The sequence below is a fragment of the Daphnia pulicaria genome, chromosome 2, assembly GCF_021234035.1.
Source record: "Daphnia pulicaria isolate SC F1-1A chromosome 2, SC_F0-13Bv2, whole genome shotgun sequence".
Classification (NCBI taxonomy): domain Eukaryota; kingdom Metazoa; phylum Arthropoda; class Branchiopoda; order Diplostraca; family Daphniidae; genus Daphnia; species Daphnia pulicaria.
The window spans coordinates 1,243,386-1,268,798 of record NC_060914.1 but is presented as its reverse complement, the minus strand read 5'-3'; the positions used below and the strand labels follow the sequence as shown (position 1 = coordinate 1,268,798).

The 25,413-nt window shown below is 42.9% G+C and overlaps 5 protein-coding genes and 1 long non-coding RNA gene across 10 annotated transcripts; 5 read left to right on the top strand and 1 right to left on the bottom strand.

Moving 5' to 3' along the window:
* The first annotated feature begins 11 nt into the window (after positions 1-11).
* Positions 12-4,748, top strand: LOC124326999. Its single transcript, XM_046785775.1, has 9 exons — positions 12-471; positions 546-728; positions 803-955; positions 1,012-1,426; positions 1,492-1,986; positions 2,047-3,603; positions 3,711-4,202; positions 4,266-4,533; positions 4,607-4,748. The coding sequence occupies exons 3-8, from the start codon at positions 825-827 to the stop codon at positions 4,416-4,418; spliced, it is 3,243 nt and encodes a 1,080-aa protein (XP_046641731.1). The 5' UTR covers positions 12-471; positions 546-728; positions 803-824; the 3' UTR covers positions 4,419-4,533; positions 4,607-4,748.
* Positions 4,670-8,322, bottom strand: LOC124327048 (USP6 N-terminal-like protein). Of its 2 annotated transcripts, none has more exons than XM_046785878.1 (8): positions 7,811-8,318; positions 7,503-7,746; positions 7,159-7,324; positions 6,986-7,099; positions 6,753-6,913; positions 6,145-6,543; positions 5,559-6,074; positions 4,670-5,477 (listed from the first exon to the last, which is right to left on the bottom strand). In XM_046785878.1, the coding sequence occupies exons 1-8, from the start codon at positions 7,963-7,965 to the stop codon at positions 5,115-5,117; spliced, it is 2,118 nt and encodes a 705-aa protein (XP_046641834.1). In that variant the 5' UTR covers positions 7,966-8,318; the 3' UTR covers positions 4,670-5,114. The 2 variants fall into 2 exon arrangements, with proteins under 2 accessions (XP_046641834.1, XP_046641835.1); XM_046785879.1 differs by having other exon boundaries at positions 5,326-5,477; positions 5,816-6,074; positions 7,811-8,322.
* Positions 8,323-8,414: 92 nt separating this feature from the next.
* LOC124327059 (protein neuralized-like) lies at positions 8,415-17,114 on the top strand. Of its 2 annotated transcripts, none has more exons than XM_046785908.1 (6): positions 8,415-8,566; positions 14,469-14,632; positions 14,760-14,874; positions 14,947-15,162; positions 15,236-15,911; positions 16,012-17,114. In XM_046785908.1, exons 1-6 carry the CDS (start codon positions 8,527-8,529, stop codon positions 16,643-16,645), a joined length of 1,845 nt encoding a protein of 614 aa, XP_046641864.1. In that variant the 5' UTR covers positions 8,415-8,526; the 3' UTR covers positions 16,646-17,114. The 2 variants fall into 2 exon arrangements, with proteins under 2 accessions (XP_046641864.1, XP_046641863.1); XM_046785907.1 differs by lacking the exon at positions 8,415-8,566 and adding an exon at positions 12,011-13,696.
* Positions 17,115-20,289: 3,175 nt separating this feature from the next.
* On the top strand, positions 20,290-22,542 carry LOC124327197 (lipid droplet-regulating VLDL assembly factor AUP1-like). Its single transcript, XM_046786155.1, has 6 exons — positions 20,290-20,394; positions 20,799-20,936; positions 21,004-21,390; positions 21,456-21,576; positions 21,639-21,780; positions 21,849-22,542. Exons 1-6 carry the CDS (start codon positions 20,354-20,356, stop codon positions 22,151-22,153), a joined length of 1,134 nt encoding a protein of 377 aa, XP_046642111.1. The 5' UTR covers positions 20,290-20,353; the 3' UTR covers positions 22,154-22,542.
* An 868-nt stretch (positions 22,543-23,410) lies between these two features.
* Positions 23,411-24,325, top strand: LOC124327396. 2 transcript variants are annotated; one of them, XR_006916091.1, is made up of 3 exons: positions 23,411-23,548; positions 23,665-24,196; positions 24,284-24,325. It is a non-coding gene; the product is annotated as an uncharacterized LOC124327396 (long non-coding RNA). The 2 variants fall into 2 exon arrangements; XR_006916090.1 differs by having other exon boundaries at positions 23,656-24,196.
* Positions 24,326-24,348: 23 nt separating this feature from the next.
* On the top strand, positions 24,349-25,223 carry LOC124327297 (mucin-2-like). Of its 2 annotated transcripts, XM_046786293.1 has the most exons (3): positions 24,349-24,536; positions 24,609-24,682; positions 24,744-25,223. In XM_046786293.1, exons 1-3 carry the CDS (start codon positions 24,352-24,354, stop codon positions 25,148-25,150), a joined length of 666 nt encoding a protein of 221 aa, XP_046642249.1. In that variant the 5' UTR covers positions 24,349-24,351; the 3' UTR covers positions 25,151-25,223. The 2 variants fall into 2 exon arrangements, 1 of the variants encoding a protein (XP_046642249.1); XR_006915985.1 differs by having other exon boundaries at positions 24,349-24,682; positions 24,757-25,223.
* The last annotated feature ends 190 nt before the right edge of the window (positions 25,224-25,413 follow it).

The following is a 25,413-nucleotide window of genomic DNA, read 5'->3' as shown; positions in this document are numbered from 1 at the left end:
TTACCCAGTTGGTGGCGTTGCTATGTTGTGATAAAAAAATCTATCTTTTAATTTAATGTTATGTAAATCTCGTTTGTTCATTTCTTGATTTTTACAAACAATTTTTCAGAATAGTGGGATTGTTTTTGATAAGTTTTCTAATTATTATCGAAATTACAACCTTGGAATTTGCCTACACAAAACAAATGATCGTTAAAGAAAGCCATTCGTCTGCTCTTCTTCAATTTTCAATGCGATCGCGAAAACATTCATGGAACAGAATTGGTCATTTAAAATTTAAGAACTTCTGAACTGAACACTGAACGGCAGTCTAGCATTCTTATCACAAACAATATTTTATACCAAATATATTATGGAAAATAGGCCACCACTTAAGCCAAGAAGACTAAGAGGGACTGCTGCAAATGCACTTGCCAATAAATTTGCTTTTGGAATCTTAGGAATATCAACTGTGATTGGCCTAGTAGTCCAGTAAGTAAGCCCTTGTGCTTGAGTAATATATTTTCTATTACAAGTATTTATAAGGTCAAAATGTTTTTTTCTAGTTTTTCTGCTTGGGATCGTTTTTCATCTAGTCTTGCAAAGTATGGAGTTGATGTCACTAGTACAGAGAGAAGTAAACCAAAACCTTGGTTTAAATCATCAGTTGAAATCAAACAAGAAGACATGGTAAACTTAGTTGGAGAAGAAAGAAATCAGCGAAGATAATAGAGTTGTAAAATCTCCTGGTAGTATGGACATGTTTGTGTTTAAAGATGATGGAATGTAGTAATTTGTATTCTTTTGTTTGACCAAAATAAAGGCATTTACTTTTGAACACAAAAATGTTACCAAATAAGAAGTTATTGAAGCTTTCCAGAAATCATGGCCAAAAACTTAAAAAGGATGAGGATGATGCACCATTGGATGACAGCATGGATGATTTCATTGTAACTCGCCCACTGAGGGCAGAAAGGTGAGAATTTAAAAACCATATTTTATAGAAACAAATAAATTTTAACAATTTTCAAGGAAAGCAACTATAAAAAGTAACAACGGTGCATCAGTTTCCAGCAGTGTTGATGATCAAACACAAAGTAAATTAGTTCAAAAGAAACTAAAATTAACTCAGGCTAAAAGTGAAAGTGAATTTGTGGAATCAAATGAAACTTCAACAATACTAAGTGCTCCAGAGAAAACTGAAACATGTGATACTATAAAAAACGTTGTCCCAAGTGAAAGATCACAATTGCTTAAACATGGAGTTCCCGATAGCGTAAAAGTAAGTGAACAATTATCTCCAAGACTCCCACAACTTCAACGAAGGAAACCGACACGTCGAAAAGCGGTTGATCCTAGTGACCTTTCTCTTGCGATTGCTTTGTCTGAATCCTTGCAGTCAGCCAACGAAAATGCCAAACAACTTGAGGAGGAGTTACTGCTAACAGTTAAAGAAAATTTATCACACATTTGCAGTTGTTAAGAATTGTTATAAGTATCCTTTTCTTTTAGGAAAACTTCACGGAAGTTATATCAGATCTCCGGAAAGATGAAGAACAGGGTACCGGGACCATTTTGAGTCATGTATTTCCCATGCCAGCCGATGTTCCTGTTGTAACTAAAGTGAGACGAAAAGCGAAAGCTAAAGTGGCTGCGAAAAGAGAACCATTGCAATATACACTTGCTCTTCGTTCCCATGCTGAACGGGAGCGTTTAATTGCCGATCGAGCCGCTTCAGTGCTAAATCACGAACCAGATGATCCTCTGAAGCCTCCTAAGGTGACATTTACTCATCCTCGACCTGTCTCAAACTACCTTCGGAAGTACTCTCAAGATGAAAGGTCTTTATGGCAACGCGCTTCACTGAACGACATGTCTAATGTTGATCAGTTAGACGTCTTCTATGTTAGTGCCTTTGGTTCGGTGATAAGTCCCCCTACAAAGAAGTGTGGCTATACTAACATTATGTTTCACGTTTCTCAATTGCCAGGGCGGAATTCATCTCAGGTATTTCACGGTTAGCATATTTTAAATTTTGAATGAGATATAGTATTTTTTTTTTCCCAGATGGAGTCCTTTTCGAATACTCAATGTATATTAGAGGAGTTGGCTTTTGCAGCAGAAGGAGGATTTTTGGATGAGCCTAATCCTCCTGAAAATGTTGTTGCCACTTCTGCTTTACCATCTGCTGTCACGAAGTTAACTGACGATTGGTCCCTATTCATAAATAATCCGTTGATGAGTGATATGACTATTCGGACCAAGAGTACAGATATCAGTGCCCATCGCTTGGTTTTTACTGCTCGTTTTCCGAGGATAGTAAACCACATAGTTAACAAGAATTCAACCGATGGATTCGTTCTCAACTGGACTTCTTATTCGGCATCTTCTGCTCTCAAAGTACTTCGCTTCATCTACGCTGCTTCATATAAGCACGACGAAGAAGATGCGCGCGATGTATATCGTATCGCTCGCCGACATGGAATCAATGAACTAATCGATTTGCTCCCTAATCAATATGAAAGTGATGCTGGAACGAGTGAGGAAGATGAGGATGATAGCTTACAGGGAATAAATTTTGAACTCGATTCCAGCCCGAAATCTTCCAAAAAGGAATCGTTCGCTGCAGATGATTTGTCAGGACTATCCGCGTTTCAAAAGAGCGTGCGATTTTCTGAAACCAGCCAAGAGGAGATGGAAGAAAAAGAAAACGACGATAAAGAAGAATTCGACGCTCACTCTGAATCACGCTCCGTTTCCGTGTCGCAACACTCGGAATCGATTAAAAATGTAGAGCTGTCGATTTTGGATGTGGAAAAGGATGCAAATCAAAATGTACAAAACACTCCTACTAAAGAGGTTTCCAGTGAAATTCACCCAATGGGGCGGACGATAACGTCAGCCATGGACATGGAAATCAGCAGCAACATCACTAATAAAATATTGCCTTTATCTCCCGATATGTTTCATGAAACCCTTACATATTCAGATGAAGAATCAAAATCTGCTGAAGATGTCGTTGATTTAACTCAAGAAACAAATTCGGACAGACAAAGTGAACGATCCTTCTCTCCTGCGGCTGGTTCTTGTGAAATGAACGAAAATTCTTTGGACAAGGCGGACGTTGCCGTGGCGGAATATTCAATTACCTCGAGTCCTCCGAACCCATCGTTTTTGCAAAGTCCATCGTTGTTACAAAGTCCGAAAAATCTCCTTCAAAATTCTCCGGACAATGTAGTGGCCTCGTGTTCTAGAGCTACTCCTTCATACTTAATCCATGATTCCTTCTCTTCGTGGAGTTGCTATGGAGGTGATATTGGCAATGGCAGTCCAGTGGCAGAAACGTCTCCTCAATTAGAAAAGAAGAAAGTTGGAGCTGCAAAACCAAGAACCGAAACCGATCAATATGTAGATGACGAGTTTCCTGACGAGCTTGATTCGATTTTTGGGCAGGTGCACGAACCTTCGCCTATGCGTGCAACAGTATCTTTAGCTATCCCGTGTAGCGCAGATGGCGTTGCTGTCGACATCAATACTCCTGAAGGACCTCGTCAAGCTAAAAAACGCAAAATGGATGTTACTCCGCTTCCCGATTACCAATCGATGGAAACGCCCCTACTGAAAGTATGAAACACGCTATCCGTCAAGTTTATTGATTTTAGATATTCGATATTGTATTATTCTCCCTAGTGCAGTCCGTCAACAATGTTTGTTTTAATTTGTTTTTGTAGCAAGAGTTGGTCAAATATGGCCTCAAGCCACTCAAACGATCAAACGCCGTGAAACTTCTTCATCACATCTACGAGGAACTTCACCCATTGGTTACCGATTCCGAGAGCAGTTTTCAGGATACCCCAGAAAGAGGGGCTGTCGTTGAACAACGGCGGACTCATCAGTCGATCCGTGCGGTACCAGCAAGCCCTCCGAAAAGTTTGCGTGATACTTCTAGTTATGACGACAGCGAAAGCGGACACTCTCAAGAGGACGAAGAGAGTATGATCGTTATGGAATTGGATCGAGAAATATCCGATAGCCAACCCGATAGCCCTCGAAAGGCTGTTTCCTTAAAGGATCACATGAAAGAGTTTCTAAAAAAGCGTCCAGATATCCACAAACTTGTCCTAACGTATGAGCCAATTTCTTTCGAATATTTGTTTGCCGAAATCCGTAAGGATCGTATCCGTTGTAAAGCTCAAGATTTGCTGGACTGGCTCGATCAAGAGGTACACAATTCTGCTATTCTTAATTTTATGAGATCCATGACTTAGCTATTTTCTTTCTTTTAGTGCATCACCTGTCGAATGAAAAATAGAAATCGAAGTCGTCCTGCTAACCGAGAAGCTGATGAAAATCCAAGATTCACTCCGCCCAAAAAGGTAGCGCCTACTGCACCAGCGCAAAAGGCCCGCCGAGGAGTAGCCAAAAAACTTATTCCTTGATTACCTTTTCTTTGCTTACTAATATTTTTAAAGTTTCTTATCTTAATAATATTTTTCAATTTTGATTACTGTCTTAGTGTTTTTCACCATGTTAGCCTATGTGAAATTTAAACAGGTAATTTTTTTGGATTTTGTACTGTAATGTATGTACAAATCTCACTACAAATTTTCTTATGTATATGTAACAGCTGTTTGAAATCGAGACACTCAATGAAAAAGGTGAGATTAAGAAATTGTGAAAAAACAGCAGGTAGAGGAAAATCCTAGATGGTACGATTATCTACAGATGTCACGTGATGTATGTGTTCACAGAAGTTCAACAACGCAAAATAAAGGAAGAAAAATAAAGAACAGATAAGCGAGCTGATGGACCTGTTCGACAAAGACGAAGATTAAACTTCACATTATAAACGGCGACAACTCAAGAAAGACAAAGGAATGGAACACGAAGAACGGCTAGAACATATCGACTGCTTGATGCGTGTACCAAGTTGACGATGACAACAGCGAGGCAACTCGAGTTTTTAAAGGGAAATGATCTTGATTTCACGATTGAAATGAGATTATCCCAACTTTGTTTCCACACAGTCCGGGTGGATAACAAAAATAAGTATTTAAAAAGAAATGAACATCAGCACTATGGAGGAGATGTTAAAGACTTATTGCGTTCCCTTTGATGAGAAGAAAACGTCGGACTCAGAGGCGACTTCCAGTTGATTTGGACTTGGTTCCCTTCTTTGTGGGCGATTTGCTTTTCTTACTAATGGGCGTACTGGAAGAAATTGAGGTCTCCCCACTTGCCGTTCGGTCATTCACTTGAATAACGACGCGATTGGGATCTTCTAAAGACGACATATTGAGACTGGTAGGAGAGACACCGTTACTGACGTTCGATCCGTTCAAGACAGTAGGAAGTTCGAAGGACGAGTCGTCTCTGAAGGGCACATAAATCCGAACGCGGTCAGGCGATATGGTATGGTCTGGATCCATTCTTCGGTCTGGAGATTTCGAGGTTCGGAAAGCAGCAGTTTGTTCCCTATTCTCTGGCCTTGAAGAAGTCTAAGATAAACATACAAAAGACGGACGATTAATCACCAAGGACGACATTTTAAAAATAGAAAACGGTTTGAAGTGTACTACCTTGGATATCGGCTCATTAGGAAAACTATTACTCTGGAATGAATTGCTGAAAAGTGGTGGTGGAGCTGGGTAAGTAGGTGTTTCAAGTGACGTGGTTGGCGTGGTCTCTGAGGAAGGAAGAATTGGGTAACTTGGGGTCTGTGGCGATGATAATGAAGATGCGGTGGGTGTGGGATAAGGTGGTGGAAGGATGAAAACGTCTTCGCCAGCTCGTGACCGATGAACGACGGCGAATTCTGTAAGAGTTGTGGGCGAACCTTGGGCATTTGCTTCTCGATCGACGGATATGACACTGTTTCTACCGATAGAACCCGAATCGCCTTCATCATTGTCGTTATACAAATAACGCTGAGATGTGGTGACGGAGAGGGTGCTAATATCAGCCGCAGACGTGACACTTGTCCCAGCCAAAGAACTTCGACAACTGCGTTGCAAACCGGAACTGACGTCATCGATGCTTGGATCGAACGAAACATCATCGATAGACAGATAGGAACCGGGTTGTTGGGACCTCGACTGAAATACAAGTTATCCGAATTAGTTGGTCAAACTGGTTGAATGCCCTATTTCCAACGGGACAACTAACCTGCAACTCCATACGGGCGACGACAGCTGCTCGAGCCACTCTTTCCTCGTCGGAAAATTCCGCTCGTCGCCGACCAATAGAGACGTCAATCGAAGGGGTAACGAAAGCTCCAAATGGGTTCTGAGCTAGTTCGCTTGCGGGGATTTGCTTGGAATTCTGGTCGAGTTTCGCTCGTCGAAGTTCTTCCATGCACTTTTCCACATTTTCGATGACTACATTATCGGAATAGCCGAAATTCTGGGAAAGGTGAATCTGTAAAAATTCGACAATCTCCTCCATCCCCATTCGGCTGAGAGATCGCCGATGCAGTTTTAAGAGGCCATACGACATGGTTAATAGCAAATTTTCACCCTCAAAGAGGTAAATGTCCCACAATCGTATGGCCAAAGAGAAAGGAACCTATAAAAAGGATACGAATTTGATCATATTACTATGGGAAAACTGTCACGCGTTAGTCACTGGTTACACGGAAACCATATGAAAAAGCGCCAGACGCACGTATATGCACACTTGGTAACGAAACCAAAGTATAATGTTTCATTTGGGGAGGGGGCGTATTACGGTCAATTTCCATATAATCCATGGAAGGTTTCAAATGATAAACTTACTCTATCAAGAAAGCACTGGAAAAACCATTTTAGGGTGTAAAGTCCCGCGTCGATATTTTGCCGGTCGAAATGTTTCTTCAGTTTAGGAAGAAATTTGGCGAATATTTTGTCATGTTGTTGCTGAAAGCGAAGTAGTTTCGGAAAGCCAGGAATGAAAAATCCTAAGTTGGAAAAAAGGAGAAAGGGGGTTAGTAAACCGCACGTTGAGAGTCGAAAAAAGCAACCAAACTAACCGTGCATTGCCCATTTAGGGTCAGCCATTAAATTGCTGAGACCCCAAAATGCGTCTTCTTCATTGAGGTACATCAACAGCAATGCAGCAATTTGTGACATGCCTTGGCAATAACCTATAAATATATTAGCCATGCTTTAACACGATGGAATAATGAAATAAACTCTGTCGTACCTATTTCAGAATTATACACAGAATAGGCTCCTAAAACATGGAACAGGGCCTGTTGTTTCAACCCATAACGTTCTCGAAACATAAGATGATCCCGGTATGTTCTGTTGACATCAAGATCTATTTGACGTAGATCCGGTGACCACAACCGAGCTAATTTGCGCATTTCCTATATTTTTAGGAAAATCATACAAAAGTTTGAGAATCAAAACCAATTCTTTAATAACTGAATATGAGCAAAGTTTCAAATAGAAGACACTAAATAGACACCACACGATATTTGTTTTCTGGGTTAAGGAAAGAGAAATGTTTAATGGGCAAGCAGATAAAAGGCAGGAAACAATTACCTCATATTTCCCTATTTGTTCTTCCTTCGTTTTCTTGATATGCAACAAGCGTGACCAGACTTCTCCTCTGACTGCATCAGGCACACCTTTGTACAGTCGTTTTTTCAACTTGCCACTTTTCATGTCCTTATCCCACACTTTGGTGGAGTTTGGGTGAAGCATTTTGGACCATTTTTTAAGACGACTGTTCTCCAACTCCTTATCCCTTATTTCTATCCGCTGAATTGAAGGCAGTCGTTTATCACTGTAGGTGACGACATAAACATATGTTTAAGAATTCACAACCCAACACTTAAAAATATACTTACTGTATAAAACCATATCTGTCAGTGGCATGGTATATTTCAAAACCAGGATCCTCCCACGGATCTATCTGTTCAGCATTTTCTCGGCCGCGATCATATTTGTTGACGATGGCTGCTCTTTCTTCGGCCGCTTTAACCAATAATTCCTCTTCCGTCATGTTCTTAACATTTTAAAACACACGCCACTGATCTAAATTGTCTTTAAGAAAAAGCACTTGAATAACTAACTAATAATATTGAGGGCACACCAGTAACTCCTTCTCTTCTAAAGGCCGATTTTTTCCAAAGGTTTTTGCTTTTGCTTTGACTTTTTGACAGCCAGAAGGTTAGGGTACGGCTAAACCTTCGTTTTCACAAACCGGTCAAAGCCTTTGACAGTCTGTGTTTTCAACTCACACTCCCGACATTCCTAGATACGTTTAAGATTAGAACAGAACGCATTGAATTTTTCATCGATTTGTTATCGTTCGCTCCAATCTTTTTTACGTCACAAGCGAAACTTATCGCCCACTGTGGTTTTTTACGCTCTTTCCGTGTTCATGTGTGCGGATGAACTCCCTAGAAGTTCGCTGAATCTTCGCCAGATGGCGAAGCAACGACTTGTTGTCATTCAAGACGAAACAAAATTTTGATAATTGATGTAATTCAGTATTTCAGTAAATTGATGATTCTTATTTCTGTGATAATAGTGCCTTTATAAATTGAATGCAGTTTAAATCATGGGACAAACCATTGGAATCACACTGAGCAGCTTATCAAGTAAGTTGTGTTTTTTTCTTATTTATTAGAAAGGAAATTTTTTGTCGGATCGGTTCACTTCGTGTGGGAAGGTTGGCACTAGTCCAACTGGAAAACAAGACAGGTGCATCTCAATGTCTTTTCCTTATTTGTTATCGTTCATCCTGCTGGTATTTTTTTTTTTTTCAACCTTCACGCACGGTGATGTTAGAGACCATTAGTTGGATAAGCAGATGCTCCACATGTTGATGACAGCTTGAAACCCGATTCTTGATAGCAATCAGATTTATGAATTGATACGTACAATTCAAGGAACAGCTGTGGGAATTTGATCAGTTTTGAATAGAATCCATTTTCAGTACTCGTACAGGGTATATCTGCTCATGTTTCATCTGTTCAAACTTCCTTTTTCGCCTGTTATTGAAATGCCATTGTGTAAACAGCATTGCTGGCCAGGCAGATCCTTTTATTTTTATTGTTGGGGCAAGATATATACCTGCCACTGTTTACTTTCCTTCTTTCATGAACCCCTTCTTCCTCACCCACCACCTAATGGTGTTTGTAGAGAGCCAATTGTGTGAGGAATTGAACTGGTAGGTCGAAAAAAAGCAGAACCTTCTTTTTTGGGGATTCCTTTGTCGATGGAAAAGTTACGAAACCGATTCCTTAATAGCAGAAGAGTTTTAGGGAGGGAAAAGGTGAACTAAAGAGCTTAGGGAGTCATTGCAGTCATGTCTTGGGCGCTACAAGTCAAGCTGTTTCCTGTGTAAGGACGTGAAACAACAGCGGCAGCTGATGGTTGTTTTTGACGTCCGTTTACCTGGGCCGCCCCTTGACGCCACATGGTCGTCGCCCACCAACCCGTAACGAAAAGAGTCTAATCAGGAAAATGCGCCGAAGGAAAAGTGCCGACCAGCTACTTTTTATCTGCTGGATAAAAAAATGGAGAGAATATATATACACTGGCCTCTGTTGGTCTATCGACATCGTTAAGTGTGTGTCTGCCATATTCTTTTCTCCAGGAAAAAAAGAGCCGCACTAACTTTTTTCGTTGTCTGTTAGGTCAGCAGCCCCTCACACCCTAGTCCGTTTTGTCTATTCCCATTTTTTAAATGTCCCAAAAAAGTTGCTCTAGTTCCGGTCAGGAGCTAGTAAACTCCCATCGGCCAAATGGCACGCGACAGGGGTTTTTTAAACTTGTACATTTACCAAAGGAGGAGGTATATAGTAGCAGCACGTGATGGTGAAAAGTCAAACGGGGCAGGCAAAAAGGCGATGGGTGAAATGGGGTTGTGGAGGAGGCGTGTAGGAGAAACCCAAGGGTCTCTGCAACTGTTTCCAATATGCGAGTATGTGTTGAAATTCGGCTTTACCATCTGGTCACAAGACCCTCGTTTGACGGTCGGCCGACCAGTTCCAGGCAGCTGCCTCTCGTTTTTATCCCCTCGCTAACGAACTGGCAGTAGGATATAGATATGTACACACACTAACTATAAGAGAGTAGTGTGCTAATGGTGTTTGGCTTAGCTCTCTCTCTCTGCACATTTTGATGTACAATTCAATGAGATTTTGAACAAAGGAATAACATTTTTACGGCTATTGATTTGAAATGTCGAGTTAATAATGCCCGAGTTGTGCAACTGGATATGATGATGAATACGCGTAACTTTTTCCCCATTTCTATTTTCTGTTGGATACCCGCAGACAAGACACACGAGCGCCGGTCGTCCTTCGTGTTTCTGTAGACGCCGCACGCCGCGGCGCGTGACTCTGCGGTTATCCGTCACGCCGGACACACACGTACACCACATCCCCGACTTTCTTTTTTCTTTCCTTTTTTTATTTATTACCTTCCATTTTTGTTCTCGGTTGGAAAATCCAACAACAACAACAACTTTTCAGAAAATGGATTGAAAATCATTTCCGCTTCTGCGGCAGTTTCTGCAGCAGCGCACCGGCCGACAATGTTTGGTCGTTGATGATCGCCCCCATTTTTCTTTTCCCTCTTCTTCTTCTCGAAAAACACATCAGAAGAAGTATATACCGCCAACATTTTCTGGGCGTTGCGGTTTCATGTCCGGCCGGACGTCTTAAATATATAACTTCCTCTTTCCTTCCTTCCTCTCTGCCGATTGCCCAATATCATTTTAATGGAGCGCTCGCGCGTGCAGCCCTAAACTCCCGATAGTCTTTGACTCCATACGTAGCGCTCGCCTATAGTCATAGTCGAAGGGCATCGGCCCATTTCTGTTATTAGTCCGTCCGGGACTACTTCCCGTTCACCTGCCCCATCACTTGCTCACGAACCATTTACGCCAAATTCGCTTTAAGGCTTCGGGGAAATTTGATGCCGATTAAAGTTAAATGATTTCAAAATAATAGGAAAAAAGTTGCAAACTCCGTTCTGGTGATTCATCATCTGACTGGAAATCTCGAGCCGAGTTGGGCTGGCCGCTGGTTGGCTGGCCAGTGCGATGCGTCACGTCACAAGTTTTTCGGCAATAGAGTGGCGACTTTGGCGGCGTCCGTGTTGTTCTGTCGGGAGTTTGCAAACGTCTCTGTGGGTGTGGATCGTGAACTGCACTTGGGTCACTCCCGCAAAAAGAAAGAAACCTGTGCGGGATTCGTTCCGTCGAAAAAAAAAACTAGCCAGTCGCGGGAAACCAAAATAAATAGAGAATCAAGTGTGTGACGGTTCTCTGGGTGTGTGTGTGTACACCGAACTTGTTCTGTGTATACACACCCCAGAAAACTCGGAAGCCCAAAGTTATACCGGTACCCCGAAAAAAAGTTTCAAGTCCACCGTCATGTGTAATCTCTCGTTGCGGATAATTTTGATAAGAGCCCTCAGTACAATAGGGACGAGAAATGTGAAGCAAGTCGGGCAAAAGTCACGAACGAATGTCGTTCATTATTGTACTACTCGCACTTAATTATTTGAATGCCAGGAATTTTCTGGGTTTTTTTCCACATCGCACGACATTGTGTCGAGGTGATTTACTAATTTTTAAATGTACTGCGCACACCATTTTCTGAGAAATATCAAATTTTTTTATTTTTTCGTCGGTGGTGGGTGACGACGACGACACGCGCCTGTTTCGCCCTTGGGCCCTCCTGTAAGGAGCCCACAACACCGACCAAAGGGAGAAGTTTTTTCTTTCCTCTCTCCGTGTTAATCGTTAAACCACACACTCTGCTGTGCTGCTGCTGCTGCTGCTGGTGAAAATCGTGACAGACACTACACACATGGCGTCGTCCCTCGGCAGCCCGGCATATGCTGGTAAACCCAACACCTGGCGGACACCTCCACCCAATCCCCTTAGTCCGTCCAGCCAGCCAGCCAGCCAGCAGTCCTCTGTGTGTATCATCTGCTTCACAAGCAGCCGACGACCCTATCTCTCTCTCTCCCCCCTCTATTCTTTTTCCATTCAAATGTGTGCGCTGTATATAAATGCATTTATCAGACACAAAAGGCGAGTTGGGCTGCTGAGGACCTTATGGAACACTGCAGCAGCTGCTCTTATATATATGGAGGACCATTACACTGTGAAACACCATCGGTCGATCCTAAAAATATCGATCAACAATAGATGCCGACGGCCTTAGACTTGTGATGTTGTAAGGTTCCCCCTCCCCCTGTTCCATCGAATAATAGCGGCACACACACACTCGATATAAACATACTGATGCACTCGCTCGAGTATATGTTTCTCCTGTGCTGCTTTCGGCTCCTGCTGTACGGTAGATCGGAATTGTTTCGATGCCCTGTGCTCACTTTTGGACCTCGGTGTTTTTCATCAGGTTTTGATTATTTGCCTTGCGTGGAAACCCGGGCAGCTGCCGGCCCACATCACGCCCCCGCAAAATTGTTTTATTTCTTCTCCACCCCACCCTGGAAATGTTTACAGCCAGATTAAGTTGTTGCGCTAAAATTGGAACGTAACTTTTTCTCCGTTTCCGTCACTTGACGGACTGTGACGTCGTCGTACGTACATGATGAGCGAAAAAGGACGTGGACGGAAACACGTGTTGTGTTTCATTCTGTAGGGGAAACATTTAGCTGTCCCACCCCTGTAGAGCGTCGACCGGAAGGGTTTTCATGAGGGCCGGAAGGATCGGTTCCTTGTAAGAATCTATTTGGCCAATACATAAAAGAAAAGAGGAGGGCAAAGGCTTGAATGTTGTTTATGTCTTCTTCGATTACTCATTTCTTGGTTAAGAAGGAAAGGGGGATCTGGCTTCTTTCTCTATTTTAGAACCCCAAGAAAGTCACATGGTTGGAAGGAGGGGGCGTCGCTGGGCGTCGTTTTCTGTTTTGAAATGTTGGACCGACGGAGATGATGCGCTTCCCCCCTCTCGGTACAACAGCAGCGCACGTCTCGTTTCCGCTCCACAAGTTCCAGGATCTTTTCATTCATGGATCCCCCCCTTCTTTCTGTATGAGCGTCGCCGTCTGCTTCTCTTTTTCTTTTGAAAAAAGTTTGTCGTGGTGGTGGTGGGGTTCCACCTTATAGCTGCTCATGTCCATAGTTTATCCTCTTTTATTATTTGTTCCTCCCCTTTTTCTTCCCTTCTGACGACTCCCCCCACCATCCTCTTCTTTGAAAAGCCTGGAGGGGCTGCCAGAAGCGATCCGGCTGTATACATGTTCCAGCCGTGCTGACTGGCTTGCGGCAGCTGTGCACACTTCCACCACAGGGGCCAGCAGCAGCAGCAGCAGCCGGAACGTCAATAGACTTTCAAGCTCCACCGGTTCAGTAGCGCCATTCGAAAGCCGACCATCCGGCCGTGTGGACCTCTCTCTACTCCCCACTCCCAAAGTTGGTCCGTGTACGTGTGACCCAGTGTTTTTTAGTTCCTCCATTTCCACCCGTGTTTGGTTTGTGTGAGTGTGTTCAAAGTTCCGTTGCATTTTCCTTCCGTGGGAAATTTTCTAAAAAACCAGCCGAGGAATTTTGAGATTTTGTCGAGCTCTCGCTGGCTCGCATTTTGTTTGTTTGTGTTCAAATTTCTGAAACCTGCAAACTCAATTGTCTGGTCAAATGGTGACCGAGTTGATCACGTCCGACTCGGGGAAGACCAAGTCCAGTCCAAAGTCGCTCAAAGGTGCGATGAAAGTCATCAAGAAACTCAAAGGGCGCATTGGATTAGGTGAGTCTCTTTTTTCCTATTTGGACGTTTCCTGTTGAGATTTTTCATGTAGAAAATAAGAAAAAATCTGTGCGGTTTCCGGGCAGGCCGAGGTCCAGCTAAAGTAATTTCTTTTTTTGAGTGTACATAATTGGCCATCAGGCCTCTGGGCAGATATTTTTTAATAATTTTAACTCCCCCACTTTTCTTCTTCTGACCGCTGATGACGTTTTCCGGTCCTTTTTTTTGTTGTTCGGGTCCCGCTTCAAAAGTCTTTGGGTCGTGACGGCTTCCGTCCGGTTTTATTTATTTTTTTTCAAGTGGTTCAAAGTTGAAATCTCTTTTCCGATTTTAACTCGACGTGATTTTTTTTCAAATACTTCCGGAGGATCCATCCGGTCGTAGGCGTGTGCCTCCGGGTGAATTGTCTCTACTACACCCCCTCCAACTCTTCTCCGCAGATGTTCTCCCATTCTATGTGACACATCCAAAATCTATTGAAATCGAATGCAAAATAGAAAAGAATTGAAAAAAAAAGGTATGGGAGGTCCAAGTTAAGGCACGCAGAAGAGAGGGGAGGTGGGGATTGTTGATACGATGACGTTCACAAAAAGAAAATTTCATCCAACATGCAACACCGGAATGAGGGTCTCTTTCAATAGGGAGGAATGCGCGTGCTTTTATCGAATTGGATCACAGCGAGAGGGGGGGAGGAGGAATCGGAGACGCGTTGGATGAATAAAAAGAGAACTCTTTTGTTAAATTTCTTTTTCTTTTCTATTTGGTTATTCAGGCTCGAACAATGGCGACGGCAGCGCGTCCCAGCCGGTCCTCCAGTTTCACAACACGCGCGGAGAGCACGTCCGCTTATCGGCCGATCGGAGCACGGCTCGTCGAGTCGATTCTTTCTGCAAAGGCATCGCTTTCTCTCAGCGCACTGTCCGTCCCAACGAAAAGGTATAACACTAACAAACAAGTTCAACATTTAAATCAACATCTTTTAGCTCTCTAAAAATAGAAAGAAAATTCTATTCAAAAACACATTTTTCCTAACCGTTTTTCTTCTTTCTTTGCCATTGTCCAGGTTTATTTACGTGTGGCGGAATGTTCCACCTCGTGGAATGGAGTACTCCGCATCGGGTTCACTTCATGCAATCCGGCCTCTTTCAGCGGCGTCTTGCCCAAATACGCTTGTCCCGGTACGTCCCCTCTCTCAATTCCTGTCACATTCCGGCAAATTCTTATTTACGTTTTGTGTGTTTCGGAAACAGATTTGACGAGCCGTCCAGGATTTTGGGGCAAGGCTTTGCCCGAGCGCTACGTCGAGGCCGGCGTCTTGTTCTCGTTCCATTTCACGGCCAGCGGCGACGTCATGCTCAACGTCAACGGACAAGATAAGGGCGTCTTTTTGACGGGCGTCGATGCCCGCACTCCCCTTTGGATTATGGTTGACATTTACGGCAACACGACAGCCGTCCAATTTGTCGGTAAGTCCTTCACTCACCATCCTTCATTCCCATCCGCACGAACTAATCCATCGCTTCTTTTTTTTCTTTAAAGATCCTCGAGGCAGTTTGAACAATAATCCCATGCGCAACTCGCCGACACGGAGGAGTACCACCTCGTTGCATTCGAGCGCATCCAGCAGCGGAATCAGCGGCACCTTGGCTGCCAACGACATGAACCAACGCCCGCACCACCTGGCCCATCAGCAGATGCACCACCAGCAGCAAATGCCACGGCCGCGCAGCGAGGCCGACCTCCTCGTCTCTATGAACGCGCTCAACCTGAACCGAGGGCCGCACCAAATCCCGTCCTTGCCCCTTCCGCCCATTCCGGGCTCGGCTGGTCACCACCACCTCCAGCAGCAGCTGCAGACCAACAACACGATACAGCCGCCCGCACCACCCGCCGTCCTCCAAAACTTCCCACCTCCTCCGCCTCTGCGCCACTACCGCCATCACTCTTTCCAGCCGCTGACGTTTCACCCGCGCACTCACGGAGTCAACATCCGCATGGGATCCGACTGCAGAACGGCCGTCCGCCACGACGCCGAATTCTGCAATGGATACGTCCTTTCGTCCAGGCCCATCAGTCCAGGAGAGTCGTGGGTCGTCCAGATTGTCCAGACGGAATCCATCTACGTCGGCGGAATGGGATTCGGATTCACCACTTGCAATCCGGCGTCTCTGTCATCCACTGACTTGCCCGACGATGCCGATCAACTTCTCGACCGGTAAATTTTGTCTTTTCCAATTTTTCGCTTTTCTTATTTTTAAATAGCGATGGAAAATGAATGGAAATAATAATATGCAAATTTTTATTTTTATTTGCAGACCGGAGTATTGGGTTATCTCCAAGGATGTTGCGCATGGGCCCATCCTGGGCGATGAGATCGAATTTCATCTGTCGCACAGCGGCGAAGTGACGATGATGAGAAACCGAGGCTCTGCCACTCTTTTGATGCATGTTGACGTTTCCCTACCCTTGTGGGCCATCTTTGACGTCTACGGCAGCACCAGAGCCGTCCGCCTCCTAGGCACCATCTCGCCACCTCAGTCCGTGCCGGAACCGCCCGCTGTCATCTACCAGGCACCGCCCCGTATGAGTCCGCCTCGCCCCCAGCAACAGCAGCAACAACAGCCGATTTATCAAAGCATCGGGTCAGCAACTCACATGATGCAGCCGACCATTCCGGCGGGCGTTTTATCTTCCGGCACGGCCTCGTCTTACGTGGAGACTCTGACGCAGAGTCTCAACTGCCAAACGGCTAGCGGTGGTGCCAGCAGCGAGTGCACCGTCTGCTACGAGCGCAGCGTCGACTGCGTCCTCTACTCGTGCGGTCACATGTGCCTATGCTACGATTGCGCTTTGACGCTCTACCACGGCGGGAGAACAGCCGGCGGCCAAGGATTGTGTCCCATCTGCCGGGCACCTATCCGCGACGTCATTCGAGCCTACCGATCCTAGGTTAATAATCCGACCGATGCGCATTTCTTCCTTTTTCTGTCCTCCTCCAAAAGTCAACAAAATGAAATGGTGTTTTCCTTTCTCCCTCCCAAACTCGGTGCCCTAGTCGGTTAACTCCAAAAAGTCACAGGCATTCGAAACCCTTCAACTCCTTTCATCCATTTCTCCTTTCGTCCATATTCTCCTTTTTCCAATTGATCACGACACATTCAGAATTTCAAATCATTTGAATCAAACAGTGGTCGGCGTGTACAAAATGAACGCAGAGTTGTTGGTATTATGAATTCAGAGCCAGCAAACAAACACACACACAACAATTTGAAACAGGGAAAAAAAGATTTATTTCCTTTTTTTCGCCTCACGTGTTATTGTAATTTGGTTTTCAAACCCCAAGAAAAAAAATTTCCCCTTTCTCTAGTGAGCGTTCGTGAATTACATTTGTGTGTAGATAAGCAAAAAAAAAATTAAAAGAAGAAAAAACTGTTATTACGCAGGAGAAAAAAAAAGAAAGTGGTGGTGGTGGGGTGGAAACAAACTTGAAAAAGGAGGTATCGAGCTGTACGATATTTTGTTGTGTGTGTATATCCATCTCTTTCTTATACGGACGAGTCTATCTTTTTTCTTTCTTGATGTCACGGAAAAAGTTTCTTCCCCTTATTATTTTTTTGTTCATCGGAGAGACGAGCTGTCAGTCCGACAGATTATTTGTTTGCGTTTTATATCGAATCTACACTTTATATGATATACATTGTACTACTTTTTCGAACTGCACTCTCTCCCATCACTTTGCCCAACACCAAAATTCTTTATTCAACAAATAATAACGTCCCCTCCTCTTTTGTGTGTGTGTGTGTGTGTGTTTGAATGTGGGTGTCTGGTTTTCCCTTCTTCAATTTTTAAATAATTGTGAAATGATTATCAATACAGGAAAAAAGCGATGGCAATCATTTTTTAACGAAATAACAAGTTGTACTTGGTTGGTTATTATCTCACTCGTCTACACCCAATTGTTTTTCTTTCGTGGTCTGAATGATTATATTCAACACGAATCGATTACCTCGATCGTGATGATAGCGACTGACCCCTTCATGTGAGTATATAGGAGCCGAACAATTCGATTTCCTTCACCCGCCTTCCTGTTATTCTCTTTTTCGGTGGTGCTCCACCGAAAGAGAAACAAGAATAACAAAAGAGACCATAGAGAGTACAGTGCGAGGTAATTCGATCACGCAGGCAATATGACGGAAGAAGGGAAAAAAAGGGGGGAGAAAATGGTTTCCTTTTTATTTTCCGGTGCGGAAGCAAAACACGACAGAATAAAAAGAGAAACATCAGTCAAGAAAACAACGTACCCCCTTCGAATAAGTATATAAGGGGGGAGTTGGACGTGGGAATATCGAGAGGATAAGAAGCGTTCCCGTTGTTCCTGTCGCCTATATTCTTTGACGCATTGATCCGCCGCCTTATATTAGTGTGTATATACATCTTCGACTCTTTTCTATAGATCGGTTGGTATAGGGTGTGTATGCAGTTCTCCCATGGACAGCCGACGTCTTCTTATATTTTAGTTAAGGAGAAAAAAACAGGTTCATGTTCCCACGTTTGGGCAATGTCCCAGGTGGGTTGGCATCTCTTGTGATGGCGGCGACACCTTTTCTTCTCCGCTTCTCGGTTTGTTTCACAGGCGATAGAAGACAGACAATGGCGCAGGCAGGCAACAACCCGAGGATGGTTCTCGTTATATTATAGACTAGAATATACTTCTCGGTCGTCTTAGATATCCGTCGAGACAATTGAATTTCACAAGAATAAGGATATTTTTTTCCTTATTATTGTTTCTTGGTGTGTACATCATTAAAAAGAAGCCCTCCCATTAGATTATCTAGAATTTATCCATTTGTTCACTTCAATTGCTGAACAATTTATCAACGAAACCTGCTGAATCTCTTAGCCTTTCGTCTACAGGGATTTAACGCTTTCATTATTCTAGTCTTTTCATCCGTATCAAAATTTCCTCGGATAAATGAAAGAATTTCCGTGAGATACGACAGATATCCCCAAACTGGAAATACCAGATTAAAAAAGGAAAAGTTAAACAAAAAGGGTCTTGTGGCGGCGTTCATTAAAACCAAATAACAGGAGAAACAGATGAATTCCTCATGTGAGTAAAGTATCCGCCCCATAGTGTGTGTTCAAACCCAATGGAATTCAATTAACTCACTAATGTTGGGAATTTTTTCTCGGCACGTTTGGGCTCTCAAAGCGTACGTGCGTAGTGTAATGGGAACAAAAATACCGAGCAAATAATTGAAACCGTTTCAGTCCGGTTCTTCTTCATTTATTTTTGTTGTTGGGGTCGCCGAAAATAAATCGTCACACACATGTGTGTAGTACACATACTTTCGCATGTGATATCGATCTCTTGCTTCATGAAATAAACACGTTTTCTTGATTACATTTCATATGAACACATATTCCGAGAGTAAATTGCGAGCCATTGCGGCGAATCAATTTTAAATTACATTTCTCTCGCGCGCTTTTTCCGCCGTTTTCCCACGGTGATGTTTTGTTTCGTGTTTTTTCACTCCGTCTCGGATCAATATCGAAGCAGACTGGAATACACAAAGATGTGTATAGTGTATACCGCCCTCTGTTCTTTTAAAACGATATCTCTTTTATATTTTTATACTTGTCGTAAACTATAGTTGGACTCTCAGGTGAATCAGCCTCCGTTGCAAACGCCCCACTTACCATTTAAACGACCAGAGTACCTATTTTTTCCAATTCTTTTTATTGTACATCAGTTTATTTCTTTAATACTCAACCTTCTACTGCCGAATCGATATGTTTCTCGGTCAAAGTTTACGACTTTTACGAAAGTAGTTTGGGGGGCAATGTCGACAATTGCTGGATGAATATTACTTGTAAATGCTGCTACTTCGGTAGCGGAACGAATGCGCCGGTAGGCCATTTTCTTTAGAAAACCATAGCGGCTCTTCTTCTATTTTCAACAACAAAAAGGAAACTTACCTTTTCTATTATAAAATCGGCGATATTATTGGACCCTCGGTCTGAGGTGCGCACTTGCCCAAAAGGGACGCCGAACGTTTCGTTACGGATCGTTCCCAATTTTTACTTTTTTTTTTTGCCAATGTCCAATATCTTTTAGTATACTGTCACTACTGTAAATACGTCGTCGCGGAATAATAATACGGGCGCCAGTCCGCATCTCCCATGGGATTTTCTTATATTACTTCATGCTGAACGGATGCTGGTAATTAGCTTATACTGTTCCGCATGCAGGTTTTTTTTTAGTTTTGCTTTATTCCATGTTATCCCCGGTGTCTTTAGAAAGCGCTGTGGCCTTCGTATCGTTTAATTTCGGATACCGAAAAAGCTGTTGAAATTGTGTTGTAAATAAATGAGGCCAGACAATTAAAGGACGATGGTCGGGTCTTTTTTAAAATTTGAAACACGTAGTACGGTAGTAGACATGCTGCTGTCTTAAAGAATCGTGGCAAGTTACCAACTATATTTAAGTTATGACATAATCCGTTCTATGCTTCGTATTAGCGTGATAACAGAGCTTTCTTTTTGGACAAATGGACTGGTCAATATTGACTCGATTCTGACGTCATCAACAAATCGACTGGTTGCTGTTTAGTAGTTCCGACGTATTTGCAGGGGTCTGTTTACGTGTCGATAGTAATGGCTTCTCCTAATTTAGAAGAGTTATTTGAGGATTCAAGGTAAAGTTTCCTCGAATTTTCGTATGACATTCATCCAATTTTCAAACATCTTTCAGTCTGCTGTTACAAATTTTAAATAGCAGCCTCTATTTTGTAGCTAAGGTCTGACATGAAACTATCGTTCCAAGTAGGTTTTTCGCTATGCAATATGCTACAGGATCTTGCAGATCGGTCTAAACTTTGAATTTACGAGATTATCAAGTCCTACTAAGACCTTTTAGTCAGCATAAATTGTCATCGCGTTCATTACAGATTCTTAATAGAAATATGCCCATACAGCAGCAGATGTTATGATTTGCTTGCCCTTGGGCTGTGTGGAATCGTTCTCTTCCCTTAAAAACTTTGTGTTATTGCTAGATATGTAATGTTTTATTTTATAATTCTTATTGTTTCTTTTTTTCCAGGATTACACAATGGGATTGGACATTGCTGTTGTTGGTATTTTACACCCCTTTAGGGCTGTTGTTGCTAGTAATGAGAATATTTGCTCTCATTCAATTCTATCTCATGTTTCTGTACATGCCATACCAACCTATCAAAAGGTAACAGTCTACCTCATTTAAAAATAAATATGGCAAACTATCATGATGTTTGATTCCACATGTTCAGGTACTTGTTGAGGGTGTGTGGATTCATGCTGGGCGTCTTTGTGAATGAGAAATACTCAAACAAGGCAGTTGTTCAAGAAAATGCTGTCTGGGTCGCAAATCACTGCAGCCCCTTTGATTCAATTGTGCTTCAAGTTATTGCAGATAAGAAAGGAGTCATCACCACCTTTCCAGAGGAAGAAACAACAACAGCCAAATCAGGACTTCTCAAATTTCAGCTCAGAAGCTTTGAACAACACAAACGAAACAACCCGAGCCTTCCGGTTCAGCCGCTCTCTTTGAGGATTTCACGTCCTTTCCCGTCTTTTGCCATCACAGTTCTTGACAGCCAGTCCTGGACGGATGTGTTCTTCCTCCTTTTCAGCCCCTGCACAATTTTCAACATTAAGTAATGCTAAATTTAACTTTGTTGACTCAAGTATCCAGCGATTCTAATGGCGGTTTTTATTTTAGATTTCTGGAACCGACTCAATGCCGTGAAGATGAAGAACTCGAAGCTTACGTCAATCGGATAGAATCGACTGTCAGCCAAGACCTCGGCGTTACCGTTACATCTTTCACAGCCAAAGACAAGGTGAAGACGTTGCTCTTTATAACTTTGGTCATTCGTTTATAGTAATAAAATGATTTCTTTAGGCTGAACTAATCAAAAGAAAACGATTTGAAGCTCAACCTCCTCGCCCTGTTCAACGACCCAACAATCGATGGCAAGTGATGGCCAGTCAGGTCAAAGAAGTGCTACCACATGTACCGATGGCTGTCATTTTGAGCGATCTAAGTAAAATAACTAGTTTTTTGTTGAATCAAATCACACATTAACGTTTCTATTTTTATTTTCGTACGTAGGTCGCACTAATAGTGTGGATGCCACGGTGGCAAATTTAGTGGAAGGTGTTGTCCCTTTCATTCCCGAGCCTGTCGTGACGAGGGTAGAGAGCGCTCCGTCGGGGCCGTCGTCACAAGCTGGCCCTTCCAACTTTAAACCGTTGGGTGCTTCGTCGCAGTTGCAACAAGTTGCTGCGTCTTCTTTCAGCAAATTGGTTCACGAGCGTGGCCTGTCATTGCAGGAACGAAAACAGCGCTTAATGCGCCAAGCCCAGCTGCGTTACTGTGAACGGCATGGCCTTCAAATATCGGGAATAAATTGCTGAAAATGTCAAACAAAAAAACAACAACAATAACACGCTGTAAAAGATTACAATGCTTCACTTCTCTCCCACCCCCTTCCCGAGATATCTTTCGTTTATTGTGTTTTTTTTTTTTTTTTTTGCTTTGTTTTAGACGGTTTCTCTTTCTTTTTTCTTATTCCCTCCAACCTGTATTGTGTTTATTTGTCCAGCGGGATTCAAAAATCATCGTATCTCTTGTACTACCGTCTAAATATTTGAGCAACTCACTTATTGAACGCAACCGTCGACACAACCATCTGTACATACATATAGATTTGGATAGATTCAAATAGCTTTTTGGAATTTAGAAATTCAGTCGCGTTCGGTTCGTCAAAATACACACACATCTTATTTGGTGGCAAAAAAACATTGAAAAAGACTCGGTTCTCAAGATAGATCTCGTTAAAAGCCCTTGTCGGATCGTTAGCTCAGCCTTTTGTTTTTTTCTCTTCATTCTTCTGTCAAAATAAAAAGAAACGAAACCTTAAAGTTGGAAGTGTGGTAAATGGAGGTCAACCGGAGAGAAAGAAATCGTCTAGACAATTTAGAGCGCCTGCCGAGATAGAATAATAGATAATTGCAAGGGGAAAAGAAAGGAGCCATTAAAAGAATCGGTCTGCTTTACAATTTGAAAAAAACTTCGGAGCAAAAAAGAGCTCTTACTTAAATTGTCATTTACTTGCGTTGTCCCGAATGGCTGTTCATGATTTTAATTTAATAATAAAAAAAAAAAAAAACAATTGGAATTTTAAATTTACCGAAACACGGTGTGCGAACGCGTTTTCCGAAAAAATTGCGATGTTCTTTTGCGAGTTTTTTTTTTAAGATTTAAAAAACAAGAAAAAAGCGGCCATTTTTCATTTCTCCTAGGTGCGAAACTATGAAGATAGATGGCACACCAAAGAAAACCTTTACTTTATTGCACCCAGCCCCAGCAACGTCAACCTGCATTCGCATTCGCATTTCCTTCACAATCGAAGGTCACGGAGATCATTACATAAAGCGTGTCATGTAGAGGTTGGGTAAGAACGAGACGTGTTAAATAACCATTTGCATTTGGTGTGTAGACCCATCCCCAGCAACGTCAACCTGCAAAAGGAAAGGACAGTCACACTCGAAGGTCACGGAGATCTTTACGTAAAACGTGTCATGCAGAGGTGTAGAGGCTGGGTGAGAACGACACGTGTTGCAATCATTATCAAGCAGGTAAAATAACCGCAAGGCTTTAGAGGTGAGGGTGAGAAAAAAATCGTATAAAAGGCGAGAGAAACGGCGATAGAAAATCAGTCGAGTGAGCATCTCCGGCACGGAAACAACTGCAGCGCTCCATCTGTCACTATCTGCCTTCTTCACCGAATTGTCAGTTCGCAACCATGGGTAAATATTCTGTCTTTACATAGAGTTTTGTGTCAATTTTATTTTTTCTATATGTTGATATGCCTGTTAACATTTAATATTAATGTTTGAATTTGTTTACTGTGTAGTTATCTAAGGCGTCGTATGCTGTTGGGTGTTGTATCGTTGATAGCTGGGTCGACCACTGGTGTACCGATGTCTCCTGGGGTATGTAGCAAACCAAACTGCAACGCTGCCGCCTTAATACACAACAACAACATACGCAACAACCGCTTCCTAGACCACCAAGGTTCCAGAGTATTACACCACAATTTATGATGCTCCGAGCTGCTACACCGAATCCCGAAGTATAACTCTGCCCCGAGTTACATCCCTAGAGAGCCGGACTACTACACCGATTTTCTAAAGTACTACATCACTAAGGCACCGGAATACTACACGACTACGTATGCTGCCCCGGCATACTACACCGAGGCCCCGCATTACTACAACACCGAAGCGCTCAAGTACTACACTACAACCTACGTTGCCCCGAGCTACTACACCTACGTCCCGAAGTATTAGTGTGCGTAAAAGGAGTCGTCTAAAAAAAAAGAAGTCGTTCCCGAACCGAGTGCCTTATCTGTCACCAACTGCATTTCTCGTCGTGTAACCGATTCGCAATTATGGGTAAATATACTTATTTTTACATTGATTTTTGTATCAATTTTTTTTTTTCTAATGTTGTTCTAATGTTGAAATTTATTTCTTGTTTAGATAACTATGGCGTCGTGCTCCTGTTGGGTGTTGTATCGTTGAAGGCTGGATCGACCACTGGTGTACCGATGTCTCCTTGGTATGGTGCAAACCAAACCGCAACGCCGGCGCCTTCCTACACAACTTACGCAACGACCAGTTCCTGCACCGAGGTCTTCAAGTACTACACCACTAAAGCACTGGAGTTTTATACCACAACTTACGCTGCCCCGAGGCACTACACTGACGCCCTGAAGTATAACTCTGCCCCGAAGTATATCTCTGCCCCCAGTTACTACACCATCTAGGCGACGGAGTACTACATGACTACGCATGCTGCCTGGAGTTACTACACCACCAAGGCGACGGAGTACTACATGACTACGTATGCTGCCCATCCTACTACACCGAGGCTCCTAAGTATTACTCTGTTCTCAGCTACTTACTGCACATGTTTTCCTAATTACTACTCTTTTCCCAGTTGCTACACCGAGGTTCCCACTTATTACTCCACCAAAACGGTCGAATACTACACCGAAGCGCCAAAGTACTACTCTGCCCCGATCTACACAACCACAACTGAGGCGGCCAAGTATTACGCAGTCCCGACTTACTTCACAGAAGCTGCTCTTTCGTACTACATCGAGCGGAAATACTACAGTGATGCTCCATTTTACTTCACCACGACCTACGCTACACCTAGCTACAACACCGCAGCCCCAAGTACTACACCGAAAAAGCCGCCCATTACACAACCACATACGCTGCCTGGTATACCACATCGAGGAATTTAAGTATTATCCTGCTCCAAACTACTACCATCTGAGGTTCATATGTATTTCACCAGCAATTCTCCTGACTATGTCACCACTACTTATGTTGCTCTGACCTATACATCGAAGTTCTGAAATATTTCTCTGGATGTGTTGAAAGATTGCTGAAATACAAGATTGATCGATAAGTCACGTGTATGTCTCTATTTTCTCCTGAATCTGAAGTACCTTTCCTCCTGATAATTGCATGATGTGAGAAATATTTCTGAGTGCTATGTAAACTTACAAATAAATCTGCAAAATACAATATTATAAACTTAAGACTCATTTTGTTTTACATTTCAAAATTTAAATTCCATTTTCTATCATTAAAATTCA